Below are 14,724 nucleotides of genomic sequence, written 5' to 3' on the forward strand. Positions count from 1 at the left end.
AAAAATTGGGACCATAATAAAACCCCAATATAGATTTATACATTTTTCCTAAGGCACAGAGTAATATGTATAATTTCTATTATACATATTAGGTCTTAAAGGGTTATTCCTATCTTAGAAAATGTTTGCACATAAAAAATACATGCCACCTTTTTTTTGATATGTTAAGAGCAATCTCTACTCCTCCCAATCCCGAGAATGCAAGGACCATAGAGCAGATTTATCAGAACTCAAAAAATGGATGACCTGCTAACAGCTTTGGACTGCTCATTCTCAGGATAGGGTGGATCCCCACGATCATAAAATAGTAACATATACCAGCAAAATGCTCTCACTTTACAAGATGTTAATAAGGCCGGTTTTACGACTCCGACTGTGTTCGATGTGTGGACCGTCTGCGAGACTTCTGACCAAAACTAAATGTCCTCCAACTTATATGATGCTGCTGAGTTTGGCTCAGGAGACCCATGGCCAAAAAGCCATGTGTGTAAACCCAGCCAAACCCTTTAAAGGACATTTTCTGACTCGCGTGTTTATGTAAATGTATGTTTGTAAGATACTGATCTTTCTATTGACCTAGAGGATGCTAGACTATCAGAATTTTACTATACTCTGGATATACACCGTATATTCCTCCTACTGATGGTCGGTGGGTTTTTCTTTTACCATTTCTGCATTATCCCTCGATAAGGCCTTGATTTTTTCTTCCATCCTCTGTATCGTCTGTAAAGTGTCCTCGTGCTTTTTGGACATCCTTTTATTTTTTTCAACCAAAGGCTTAAGCTGCGTTTCGGTCTCACGGACGCGTTTCAGCTATAAACAAAAAGGAAAAAAAATTTCAATAGTTGAAAACAAAAGCAGACCATGAGCAATTAATTTATGGGATTAATTAGATTTCAGAAAATCTTCGTTTCGGGCACTTTTGGAGACTATGAACCCAAATCTTAGTTTCGGGCACTTTTGGGGACTATGAACCCGTAAGGACCAAGCTAATTTTTTCACGAAGCACTCAGATTTATGTTGCTTTTGCCTCAGCACATCTTTCAAGCGTAACTTTTTTTTTGTTCATTTTTAGATCGTCTTTGTAATTTAAAAGCCTTTGCGCAAGTTTAGTTGTGGACATTGTAAGAATCACTTTGCGGTGTATGTGTTAGCATTTTGAAAAAAAAGCAAGTCCACTGGTCCTACAGTGATGGCATGTCATCATTAACGAGACCACTGCAGCTAATCACTGGCCTCAGCAGTCACATGTCACACATGAACACTGCAGCCAGTTACTGGGCTTAGTAGTAAGCTTTCAAAAGGGACGTCAACTCCACGGGACTGGTGGGACCAACAGAGCTGGGTCCACGGCATAGCTCATTTTATAATTTTATACAGCCATCAATGAAACAATTTTTTTTAAACATTACAAGGAAGCCCACTGCACTGTAACTAGGCCACCGCCATCGTAAAGGGATGACTGGCATTTGTGCCAGGCCAGCATTGTAGTTTTCAGAGTTTCTGGTCTATGTGACAAATAGTTTCCGACAGCTGGAAACCAAACAAATGGATCTGCATTTCAATGACCTGTAAAATACTTTAAGTCTGCAAATAATGTACCCAAAACCTAAAGGACGAATGAGCCGATTGCTGACTTTTGTCACGCATTTATTATCACTAGATGAGAGGTTTTTCTCAATTCATAGTTAAAGGGAACCTGTCAGTAGAATCAATCCTCCTAAGCCATCTACTGTATATGCTTCCTAAAAGAACCTGTTATCGGATTCATGTTCCCCGAGCCTCGGGCGGCAAAAATCAGACAGCGGATGCATTTTTGTAGTTGTGCACGTTTGAAAAACTGGTTGGGGACTTAGCGTTTCGACTGGCTAGTCAGAGGATGGTACCCCCGGTGGTTTCTTCCTGCTCCTCTACACATGATTGACAGGTCTCTCCGTATGTGTCAAAGGGTCAGGAAACAGCCACCGGAATCTTGCCTGGCTGCCGGACGACTTTTCATACATATACGACTGCAATAACAACCAGTGTATGATTCAGTCTGGCTGCCGCTCGGGCAGCAAGAATTCAACGAAAGGCTCCCTTAAGGTAATTTTCTAAATTTTTCATCACTTTGCTGTAGAGTTATTACATCCTTTATCTAGAGAAGTGATCTGTAAAAATGATTAAAAAAATCCAGCTCCTGCTCATTTCTGACAGATCTCAGGCCTCCTCTTCTCTCAGTGTTAGAGATAACAGCTAGGAGGGGGTTGTAATTACACAGATCTACAGCGGGAAGGGGAAAATACGTGATGCACTGCAGATCTAAAAATCATGTGACATTGCTTATGTCATGCGAGTGCTGTGCCCGTCATCGCTCGCTGATGGGCTGCAGCCTTCACACTTCCTCCAGATGGAACAGTTCAGCCTGATGGAACTGCGATACCCTTCACTAATGGGCTGCACCGCTCACATGACAAACAATGTCACAAGATTGCAGGGGAACACAGTGCTTGGAGCGTAGACGGTCCAGGAGGCAAGCATGCTTTTTCTTATTTTATTTTATCCACTGGTTGCAATTAAAAGGGGTTGAACAAACCCTTTAACTACACTAATGGCATGATGCTATAGATGTGTTAACAGATCATCCTAAAGACGCCCTTGCTAAAATCATCTGTTTATCATTTTCTTGGGAAAAGAAGTTTCATATTAATGTCCACTATATGAAAATAACTTATCAAGAGTCAGGTGGGCGGTGCTAGAGCATTAAATAGTCAGGGTCCTGGCTCTTTTCAAATCTATTCCGTCTTTTTTTACAGTGCTAGCCCAAAGTTGAACCCTTATACTGAGGATATTATTAGGGATGCATTTGGGGTCATACTCTATTGATATCACAGACTGGAATAATTTAGTCATCATTGCCGAATATGAAATGGAAAAGTATTTGGGCGAGATTTATCCAACTAAAATTTGCCAGAATTCAGGTGTAATTTTCCTACGAGAGAAATAAAAGCTGTGCTCCATGATTTGCACCATATTTATTCAGAGTTTTAGACACATTCTGTGTCTTATCTGACAAGGGGCATGAATAATCACAAAAAAATAAAAGGAGATGGCTTTGCGGGGGGACATGGCTTTGTGGTAAAAATTGTTCCACAATTTTGATGCTAGATTTAGGAGACAAGTGAGCCAACTATCTGTGGTGTAAACGTGACAGCCTTAAAATTAAACAGATTTATTAAACAGCATGAACCATTAGGATAAATCTCATCTATTAGTAAGGACTTTACATCAGTCTGAAAAGCGTAAGGTAGATGTGGATTTTATCTTGCATGCAATAACAGTGTATGCCTTTTAATGGCAAATTTATGAAACCTGATTTTTCCATTTAAGATGCTGGATTTTTAATCCAAACTATGATAAATCTGGTACATTTTATGACTGTCTGATAAAAAACGGTATTGATAAATTGATATACCCATTATTTTACCCTTCGACCACAGCTGACCGAACATGAATAATGTGTAAATTGCTTTTCAATGAGCTATTTTTGTAAAAAAATAAATTAGAAAAATCCTATAAAATCAGTGTGTTCACATAAGTAAAATCCTAAAATGGCGCCATGTAATATCAAATCAACAGCAATTAAATATATCAGTAAGGCTGCGTTCCCACGCAGATTTTCAGCTGCCATTAAGTAAAATAGGTTACTTGCATTTTTTCGAAAATATGCAACGTTAAAAAAAAAATCAAAAACTCATCGTGGGAATATAGGCTTTTAACCTTTAAACCCCTTTTAATGCATTTTTTATGATTTTCTCATAAAAAAAAAAATTCAGGTCCAGGCACATACCAGCTCGTTCCGTTCATCGGAGAGCAGGGTATTTCTATCTTCCAACTTCCTGATGACCGCATACAGCTCGGCAATCTTTAGCTGGAACCTCCTCAGGTCTCGGTCATCGATATGTTGATCCTGGAAGAGGGGCAAAATAATATCCTGTTGGATGAAATTTACCAGAGAATTCCTTTTCAGCCTCACAATATCTTATTTATTATCAACTGATCTACATTTCGGATCCATCGTACAGGTAACTATTACTTGCCTCTTTTATTTTTACCGTGTGACCCATGAGTTCAGAGATGTCTGCAACGCCGGTGGGAAGCTCTTTCTTGGGACTGCTGTGGTACCTCTCTGCTTCCTTCGCCTGCACCAACTGCTCATCCAGAGCTTCTTTCTGCAGAAGCAATTTTTGTGTGTGACCGGTCTGTACCCCCAGCTCTTTCTCCAGTGCCAGGATTACCCGTTCCTTGCTTTTAATCTCATCCATCTGAAAAGATAAGAACAAAAAGTATTACACTAATCCAGAAGAATTGACTTAATGCATAATATAATGTTTCCTCATTCAGGATCTGTTCCCATTTTGGTCGACCAATCTTGTTCACAGTAGATTATGAAGCTGCAGAACTTTTTAATTTGCAATTGTCTCAGAGCTAGTGGGAGAAGTCTATACAGTCTCCCATACACAGTGCCCAGAGCGGGATTCCTGCTCTTCATTCTTTAGTTTGCACATAGAAGTAAGCAGCAGCAGAATGGAGGACAATATACAGAAGTATGAATCAGTGTAGATGTGACTCCATCTCTGGAGTGAGGTAAAAGACTTGCTAGAAAGCTCAGCACAACATTTTTGTGATTCCCTCAGTCTGTTTCCTCACTGCTCCTCCTACCTCCCCTCTCAATGGGGAATAATAGGAGGTGCGACCTGATACCACAGTGGACTTGCAATCTGAGCAAGATATATGGGACCTCCCCCCCAGAGTAAATAGTGAGTTCAGGAGGCAGGGAGGAAGTGTCTTATAAGTGTTGGAAGAAAGAAATTTAGTATTTCATGATATTATGCACTGTAGATGGTGGGATATTAAAAGTCTTTGCAAATTAATACAGGAAAGATGTATATCTTTGTACCGTGTTAGCCAGTGGATAGAAAAATATTCAGGATTGAGAGTCCTCAGTAGTTGATACCTTTTAATGGCTAACTGAAAAGATGGTAATACATTGCAAGCTTTCGAGACTACTCAGGTCTCTTCATCAGGCTAGACTAATACAAAATCTGAAGTCACATATTTATGCACAATACAGCCTAGAAAAAATGCAATAGATAAGACAAGTGACGTGAAGCAGAACTATCAATATGGGAGAGGGAGAGTCACAGAGGGAGTCACTGACTCCTTATCTATGAACTGGTCCAATGTTTATATTTATGTTTCTCCCTCTCCCATATTGATAGTTCTGCTTCACGTCACTTGTCTTATCTATTGCATTTTTTCTAGGCTGTATTGTGCATAAATATGTGACTTCAGATTTTGTATTAGTCTAGCCTGATGAAGAGACCTGAGTAGTCTCGAAAGCTTGCAATGTATTACCATCTTTTCAGTTAGCCATTAAAAGGTATCAACTACTGAGGACTCTCAATCCTGAATATTTTGCAAATTAATAGTGATTTTTTTTTAAATTGCTCCACAATTTTTCTATGCAGTTCATTAATTGGTGAACTTCAGACCATCTTTGCTTCAGAGAGACTCTGCCTCTAGAACATGCTCTTTTTATCACATTTATGGTGACAGTTAAAAATGGACCCTCCGGCTGTTTTTCCTTAGTACTCCTTACTTTTACAGCATTTTGACAACCTTGTCCCAACTTTTTTGAGATGCATCGCTGCCATCAATTTCTAAATGAATGGATTTTTTCAACTGAAGTGAAAAAATGTCCAGCGTTCACCTTCTGATCCGTGTTCTATGTTCAGGTGTGAATAAAATATGTGTATAAGAGCTTTCTCAATTATTGCAGTCTTATTGTCTTTACATTTTACACTGTCCCAACTTTTTGGGAATGGAGGTTATACAATTAAAGCAAACCAGTCAGCTCAGAAATAATGTGCAATTTAGAGGCAGCAAGTTAGAGAGTACCCAGAACTGAACAGAGCAATATTGTCTTTTTTGAAGTTTGCAAAAAAAATGAAAAATGAATATATGTCCAAGTTTGGTTTTATTTGTGTACCAAACATTGAAATGAGTGATCAGAAAAAAAAAAGAAAAAAAAAGAAAAAAAAAAAACAAAAGCACAGCATGTGGATGCAATCCATATTACCTCCATGTGCATGTGCCGTGTGAGTTTCACTGTCTGCTAGCAGTGTGGAATACGGTAGTTTTTTTTTTTTTTTTAATTAGAAGAAAAACAGATTACAAATGGAGGTAAAACGGGGCCTTTACTTTTGTATGAACTCGGCCTCAGGTGTATTTTATTCATTAGAATCTCTACACGTTTTAGGAAGATCTAATAATTTACTGGCACCCGTCCCTATAGATGCATATAAAGAAATAGCGGTCAATCCCTGATAATGACCACCCAACTAACTCCTAAGCTTAAAGAAGAAGGGATCTTAATAAATAAAACACACGTTAAGGCTGAAAGCTTTCCCACAAACCTAGATATTAATCAGCTCGTCTTGGCTGATAAAATGCTGCCCATTAGTGATGATCGAACGTGCAGGGATAAGGTGTTATCTGAGCATGCTCTGGTGCTAACCGCGCGACTTCGGTGTGCTCGAAAAATATGGTTGAGTCCTCACAGCTGTTAGGCAATCCCTGCATGTGCTGTGGCTGTCGAACAGCCGTGAGACCTGAAGCCGCAGGGACTCAAACATATTATTCGAGCACGACAAAGATGCTCGGTTAGCACCAGAGCATGCTCAGCTAACACCTTATCCCAGGAGACGTTCTCTCATCACTATATATATATATATATATATATACATACATATATACACATACACATACATACATACACACAGAGTATATATTTTTAGAGACGAGTTATCCTAATTTTCAATTGTTATTTTATACAGGTTTTCTTAATGTTATATTCATTTTTTAGGATTTTTTGTGGATTTCAATCCATTGGCAGAGGTTTCACCAGTGGTGGATAACCCCTTTTATTATTATTATTATTATTATTATTATTATATATTAATACACAAATGATAATATAATAAAAAAAAATAAAAAAAATATTTTGTGATCTTGAAGTACAGCTCAACTTTTTAACCCTTTCCAGCCACCAGAGGTGTATGGTGTCAGTTGGGTTTTGGGTGCATGGATCAGTATTATCAGTTTCTTTTGGATTTGAAAGAAAAAGTTTCTCAATCTTTTACGATCCATGAAAATGGGCAGCACATGGATGGCATCAGAGTGCTTTCTGGACCCGTAGACTTGAATTGGTGAAAAAAAGGCATCGTCCACAAAAGAAAAAAAAAAAAAAAAACACATGTGTGAACAGTCTATACAAGGTACATGACCTGTAGAATACACTAGATACGAATTCTATCCTTGAAAAACATAGGTAGAACTCATATGTGAAAAACAGACACCTGAATGACTCCCAAGAGCTGCTGTAACTCGAGGTCAGTACAAACTAAGTAGTTATTTCACATTTTACATGATATATGGAGACACACTTCAACCCCTATAGAGCAGAAATAAATCAGACAACGCATTCCGACTTCTATAAGTTTATATGAGTCATGGAATAGTGTCCGAAGTAACAGGCGGTTGTCATGGCTACCGGCCATTGTGACGGTAGAACACTGTGGGAAGTCTTTAGTTCCGCAAATGACGATCTGTAAATCAGTTCTCCTTTATTCTCAATACTGAGTCTGTCCCTAAATACGGTGCCAAGTCAGGGCCCCGACCCCCTCTGGTTGGCAGGAGTTACAATGCCACATGATTACAAAACACAATTTATACCCATCCTCTGGAGGTGACTGCAGAGCGAGGACACGAATAACGAGGGGCGTTCACCGACGTCATAAGACCCTCGTCAAAAACTCAGTAAAGACTCCTCTGTCATACAGTTTATTACAAACAGGTTTATGTGAAGAGAAAAAAAACACCCTGGCACACCAGGGAAATGTTAAAGGCTGATTCCCATCTCTGGCTTTTATAGTAGCATGTCCACATGTTATGCTATGATGTCTGATAGATGTGGATCCCACCTCTGGTACTTGGCATCAAGTTAAAAAAAAGGCACTTAATTTTTATGATCAATTTCAGTTGCTACTTTTACCAAAAATTACTTGATTTTTATATACCTATTTTTCAAATTAAAAATTTTATTCGATCACTTTTCATCTGCCCTGAGCTGCTGAAGCCAGCGGGGAGCGTGCTGCTGGTGTCACCGCCAGGATGCTCATGGCAAACGACACGCACAGGAAAAAGATTGGCAGCAGAGTTAGAATAACATGTACGGTACAGAAATGCATCAATCACACCCAGGACGCCACAATCAAAACAACTGAAGCCAGATTAGTCTATGGAAAGTGACACCCAGTCAGACTGGTCCGGGCTAAATAGTGGAGGACGAGTTGTGCTTTTAGAGATTTTTGTGTAGGACATTGAGGAATTTGTTTTAATACAATATGCCGATTTATTCTTACGGCGATGGTTTGGAAAGCTTTGGTGACCAGACAGCTTTCCTTTGAAAGAAATCGGACCATAACTTTATGCCATTTATTCTAAGAGCAGCATAATAGAGGGCAAGAGAGCCTGATTCCAGGAATGTGTCATGAACTTGGATGTTTGTTGTCGTTTTATCTGCAGAAGATGATCACTGCTGGACTAGGTGTCACATGCCTAGATATTAAGGCCAATCTGTGTAACCCCGCCCCCACCATGTACAGTGCACACAGGAAACTGCCAATCGGGGTGTGGGCAGGGATATACACAGCTCAGCATTCTGAGCACTGCTAAATCTACAGCAGAGAACATAGAACTACACTTACCGGTAGTTGGTTTTAAGACCCTCCACGACAGCACACAGGAGGTTGCCCACCCATCCTAATTAGGGACAGGAAACAAGAGGTTAAATAGCCCTCCCCTTCCTCTAATCCCCAGTGTTTTCCAAGGACCACAGAGTGAATGCTTGAAATATTATTTATTCATACAATTCACATGAGCAAAATTTGTTAGGGGGGGAAATTACCCATGCTGTCGTGGAGGGTCTTAGAAACCCAACTACCGGTAAGTGTAGTTCTATTTTCTCTAATCCTCTCCACGACAGCACACAGGAGGTATACCAAAGAATAATGGTTTAGGGAGGGACCACGGCTTGCAGGACTTTCCTGCCAAAGGCTAGATCTCGTACTGACATAAGATCTAATCTATAATGCCTAGTGAAGGTATGGACTGAAGACCAGGTCGCAGCCTTGCAGATCTGCTCGATGGATGCATTAGCCTTTTCTGCCTAGGAGACAGCTCTGGTGGAGTGGGCTTTCAAGGATACCGGAGGAGGTAGATCCTGATTTTTATAAGCGTCCGTGATTGCTTTCTTGATCGAGTTAGCTAGGGAGCTTTTGGACGCTTTTTTCCCTTTGTTCGGTCCGCCATACTAAACAAAAAGATTCTAATCTTTCCTCCAGGGCTTTGCTTCTTCCAAATAGACCAGGACTACTCGCCGGACGTCCAGAGAATAGAATCCCACTTCCCACTCATCCTGTGGGTTATCACAGAAGGAGGGCAGTATTATTTCCTAGGACCTGTGGAAATCCGAAGACACTTTTGGTACAAAGGAAGGGTCTAGCAAGAAAATTAGTCTATCGTCCAGAATTCTTAGATAAGGTTCTCTGATGGACAGAGTCTGAATTTCACCCACCCTTCTTGCCGTTGTAAGGGCTAGGAGTAGTGCTTGTTTTCCAGGATAGTTTATCTATCGGGGTCTGGTTGATAGGTTAAAATGGAGGGCTCGTTAGACCCTTTAGTACTATATTCAAGTCCCAAGCTGGGACCATGCTGGACTTCTTTAGACGGATTCTGGAAGCTGCTGACAAATCTCCTAATCCATCGATGCTCTGCTAGGTTTTGGTCGAAGTAAGAACTTAGGGCTGATACTTGGACCTCAAGGTACTTGGTTTTAGTCCCTTGGATAATCCGTCTTGTAGGAAATCTAGGATCTTTGCTAAGTCTGGGTGGAAGGGATCCATGGGAATGGATCCATACCATGCTGAGAAAGTCTTCCATATTTTGGAGTATATGGCGTCTGTTATTGGTTTCCTACTTTTTTGCAAGGTGGATATCACCGCATCCGAGAGGCCTCTGGCTTTAAGGATTGTGGTTTCAGAAGCCAGGCTGCCAAGCTTAAGCTGTGGGGAGCCGGGTGAAGGATGGGACCTTAATGTAGAATGTCGCGGTGCAGAGGTAGGATCAGAGGACCCTTTGAGTTCATTAGTTTTAGGGCTCCGAACCAGCTCCTTTTTGGCCAGAGAGGGGAGATCAGGATAGTTTTAACCTAGTCTGTTCTGACCTTTTGCAGAGTTCTTGGAATTAGGGGAATTGGTGGAAAGGTGAGTGGTGAGTGAAGGCATCCACCCTTGAATGTTTTTTGTTTGGACCTATGGAGAAGTACTGCTTTGTTTTGGCGTTCTCCCGGTTTGCGAATAGGTCTACCTCTGGGAGACCCCATTTTTTGGTTATGGTATGGAATACTCTAATATTGAGGCTCCATCCTCCCGGATCCATGTCTGTCCTGCTTAGGAAGTCTGCCTCGATGTTGTCGGACCCTTTCAGGTGGAGAGCTGATAGGGACTGGAGATGGCATTCTGCCCAGCCGAATATCCGTGCTGAAACGTTTTGCAGGCTTCTGTATTTTGTGCTGCCCTGATGACGTAGATGGGTCACGGTGGTTTTATTGTCGGAGTAAATCCAGACATGGGTTCCCTGGATTAATGTTTCCGCTGGTTTTAGGGCTTCTTCTACCACTCTCAGTTCTCTGTAATTGGAAGATTGTTTTTCTATGTCATAGGGCCAGAGTCCCTGGAAGACTCCCTGAGGCGATATTGCTCCCCAAACGCGGTTGCTGGCGTCTGTTGTGATTGACGTCTTGGGATATTATATCTAGGGTGTCCCTTTTGCTAGGTTTCCCTGGTTGAGCCACCAGTTGAGAGACCGCTTTACGTGTTGGGGTAGGGAGATTCTCGTATTGAGGGTCTCCGTTCCAGCGGGATAGGATATGTCTCTGAAGTATCTTTGAAGGGGACCGCTTGGATGCAATAAGTCATTTACCCTAATGTCGACATGACAAACCTTATAGTCACTGTTTTTTGACTTTTTAGAGTCCGAACTTTTGATCTTACGCTTACCTGCTTGGTGGACAGAAAAGATATTTGGTTCTGGGAATCTAAGAGGATCCCTAGAAAGACCTTCCTGGTTGAGGGATTCAGGTCTGATTTTTCCCAATTTACCATCCAGCCCAGGGATGCCAGGGTCTGCAGGACTGATTGCAGGTGTTTTCTTAGAGTGGTGTTGGAGGGAGCCATGACCAGGAGGTCGAACAGGTAAGGGACAACACATATGTCCTTTCCTCTGAAGAATGCTACCACTTCTGCCATTATTTTTGTAAATGTTCGGGGTGCCGAAGATATGCCGAAGGGCAGAACTCTGAACTGGAAGTGGTGCACTTCGTCTAGAGGGACTGCGAACCTTAGATATCGCCAATGAGATGGATGGATGGGTACATGGTAATAGGCCTCTTGGAGATCTATGGTGTCCATGGCAAAGTCTTCTCCGAGCAATGGTATCGTGGTCTTTATTGATTCCATCTTGAAGCGTTGGTACCGGACATGTTGGTTCAGCTTCTTTAGGTTGATGACCCGGTATTTCCCACTTGGCTTTTTTACTAAGACTAGCCAGGAGTAGTGGCCTTGACCCTACTCCGGTTCTGGAACTGGTGAGATAACCGCCGATGATAGCATCTTTTGGAGTTCAGAATGCAGAACTTTTTGAAGTCTTGCCGAAGGAAGATGTGTTACTTCCAGGTTTTGAGGAGGGCTGGAGGAGAATTCTGTTTTTACTCCCCGTCTGACCGAGTCTAGGATTCTTCGATCCGTGGTTATCTTCTGCCAACCCGGGAAGTAGTTTGCGATTCTGCCCCCTACCTGCTTGGCGTAATTTCTTATCTCTGTCTGAGCAGGAGTCGTGAAAAATATTCCTGCCTCTTCCGCCTTTTGGGTAGCTCCATCGCCCTGTTTTTCCTTCACCCCTGTATTGAGGGTATTGAGCCTGGGGTGGGCGATAGAGCATAATTTTGATTTCGATAGGATATCTCCACTCCACATTTTCAGCCATAAGGCCCTTCGAGTGGTGTTGGAAAGTACGGATATTCTTGCCGCAATACGGACCGATTCTGCCGAGGAGTCGCTAAAAATGCTGCTGCCTTCTGTAGAAGCGGTAGAGAGGTTAGAAGATCTTCACTCGGAGTTCCTCTTTTTATATGGTCCTCTAACTGCTGAAGCCAGAGGTATAGGGTTCTAGTTACACAGGCCGTTGCGACATTTGTTTTTAAGGAAGTTGCTGAGGCTTCCCAGGACTTCCTCAGCAGACTATCCATCTTCCAGTCAAGCGGGTTCTTGAGCTGCAAGGAGTCCTCGAAGGGTAGCGTAGTTTTTTTAGCTACTCTGGCTACCTGGATATGTACTTTAGGAATCTCAGTCCAAGGTTTAGCGGCTTCTTCATCCAGGGGAAACCGATCCTTCATTTCGCCCGGGATACTTAGCTTCTTTTCCGGGAATTCCCATTCTTCCAAGATTAGATTCTGGATATTATCATGGATAGGGAAAACCACTTTCTTCTTAGACTTCAGGCCATCAAATAGATCATCCTGCACCGAGCGGGGTGGTCTATCTTCTTCATTGTGTTCCTGACCGCTGAGAGTTGTTCCTCCATATTGTCTGAGGAAATGAACCATTTTTTATCATCTTCTGTCTGGGCTGGGGTTAATTCACCCTCTTCCCTCCAATCCGCTGAAACCGATGACTCAGGTTCGGAATCTGAGAAGTCCTCAGGGGCATATTTCCTCTTCCTTGAGGTTGAGGCCCCCCCCCCCGAATGACTGGGAAAACTGGATCTCCTGTCGCACCATCCCTCTTACTTCCTCTATCAGGGATGGTTGTTCCTCCCACACGATTTTCCCCGTACATTGCTGGCACAAAGTCTTTTTATAATTGGAGGGGAGTTTTTTTCCTATAGATGGCGCATTTGCGGCTTGTAGGTTTTTCTTCCGTTTTTGGTGCAGGATCCTTGCTCCCTGAAAGGGCGAAAAGGAGGGGGGCCCCTAAGGATGGGTCCTGAAGCAAAAAGGTGTATACCCTTTTCCAAGTGTACTCACTGGGCCAGGGTTTGTGCTGGGCTCTGCAGAAGCAGCTTTCAGGGAAGACGCATCCATCATGCAGACGTTAGTCCTACCTTATAGAGTCTTCCATCTGGGTCCTTAAATAGGAACCGAAATCCATCGCTTCCTTACCTCATCCAATCGGATGAGATCACTCCCCCTCAGTTCCTGGCGCCACCTGTTTCTTTTTTTTCCCTCCCATTTTCAAATTTCCCACTGTGGAATGCAGAGCGGAAGTGACGTCGCGCCTTTGGACCTGGAGGTGAACGTCACTTACGGTGCATGCCGCTCAGTTAAAGGCGAGCATGCGGCGCATGGGGGGAGCGGATCCTGGGCTGGGGAGCTACGGGAGGCCCCCAGCCCAGAAGGAACCATCCACCATTGCCAGAGCGCCGGAGGATGGTGCGGGTCCCGCCAGCGGCAGGAGCAGCATCCGGGGAGGAAGGTCCGGGACGATCGACCCCAGCTCTCAGGTAAAAAAAACTCCGGGATCTTGCCAGCCCCATCCACGGAGCACACAGAACCTCTTCATCCCGATTAGGGACAGGAAAACACAGGGGATTAGAGGAAGGGGAGGGCTATTTAACCTCTTGCTTCCTGTCCCTAATTAGGATGGGGAGGCAACCTCCTGTGTGCTGTCATGGAGGGGATTAGAGAAAACAGGGATTGTATTAAAAGTGAACAAGTCTAGTAAGTGATACATCACTAGAATCTGGATCTCTGCCCCACATCATGCTACAATCAGATTACATAGAAAAAAATCTGATGACAAATTTCCATTAAGTATGCAGCTTCTGCTGCTTACAAATATGTGAGTGAGATGCCTGAAATGTGACCTCACAATTTAGTTCATGCTTCTCTAAGTGAATACCTAAATTAACATTTACAACCCCGCACTCAATCTCTCTGATATGTTTCCCTACATTGTGGCATCTTCAGGGGTGCTGGGACAAATGGCACCATAGCTACTGCTTCAGGAATTTCTAAATCCTTGTTTAACTCGTGCTAACACAGCTCACTCGAGTTAAATTTATTGACAGCTCTATTAACTTATTAGTCACTACACATATTTGAAGGCGCCTTCCCCCAACAGTAATTTTAAGATCTCTCTACAGGTATTCAATGGGATTTAGATCCAAACTCATTTTAACCTGCTGCACAGAGCTCCCCGATGAGTTAGGCTTCAAGGCAAGAAATAATTTACAATTATTCTTAAAATTCAAAAATTTAGACCGATCCCCAGAAAACAAACCCGGAGTAGGGATTTTTGGTTCAACAGCAGATGATTGAGCGAGATAGGCGGAAATTCCCCGCACTTCAGCAGCGAGCTGCTCAACATGATCAGACAATTGCTTAGTCTCCATTTAGACAAATAATATCCTCCTACAGCCCCAGAAAAAAAAGAAGAGGAATAAAAATATATAAAACAAATTGACACTTTTTTTTTTTTTTTTTTTAATTCCTTCTATAGAGTATCCTAGAGTCTACAGCTAGGCTGGTGATTCTGTTATGAATGGGTCACCGAGGACGATAGC

At 42.4% G+C, this 14,724-nt stretch overlaps 1 protein-coding gene across 8 annotated transcripts in view; it reads right to left on the reverse strand.

Moving 5' to 3' along the window:
* JAKMIP1 (janus kinase and microtubule interacting protein 1) overlaps window positions 1-14,724 on the reverse strand; it is a 200,140-nt gene that overhangs the window by 103,004 nt on the left and 82,412 nt on the right. For all 8 annotated transcript variants that reach the window (XM_073574508.1, XM_073574507.1, XM_073574505.1 and 5 more), the window contains exons 4-6: window positions 4,080-4,304; window positions 3,830-3,949; window positions 667-813 (exon numbers count right to left, since the gene is read on the reverse strand). In XM_073574508.1, coding sequence (XP_073430609.1) covers window positions 667-813; window positions 3,830-3,949; window positions 4,080-4,304 — 492 coding nt within the window. The remainder of the gene's footprint in view (window positions 1-666; window positions 814-3,829; window positions 3,950-4,079; window positions 4,305-14,724) is intronic.

Source organism: Dendrobates tinctorius, unplaced genomic scaffold, assembly GCF_039654945.1.
Source record: "Dendrobates tinctorius isolate UK_male_01 unplaced genomic scaffold, ASM3965494v1 ptg000039l, whole genome shotgun sequence".
In the NCBI taxonomy this organism is placed as follows: domain Eukaryota; kingdom Metazoa; phylum Chordata; class Amphibia; order Anura; family Dendrobatidae; genus Dendrobates; species Dendrobates tinctorius.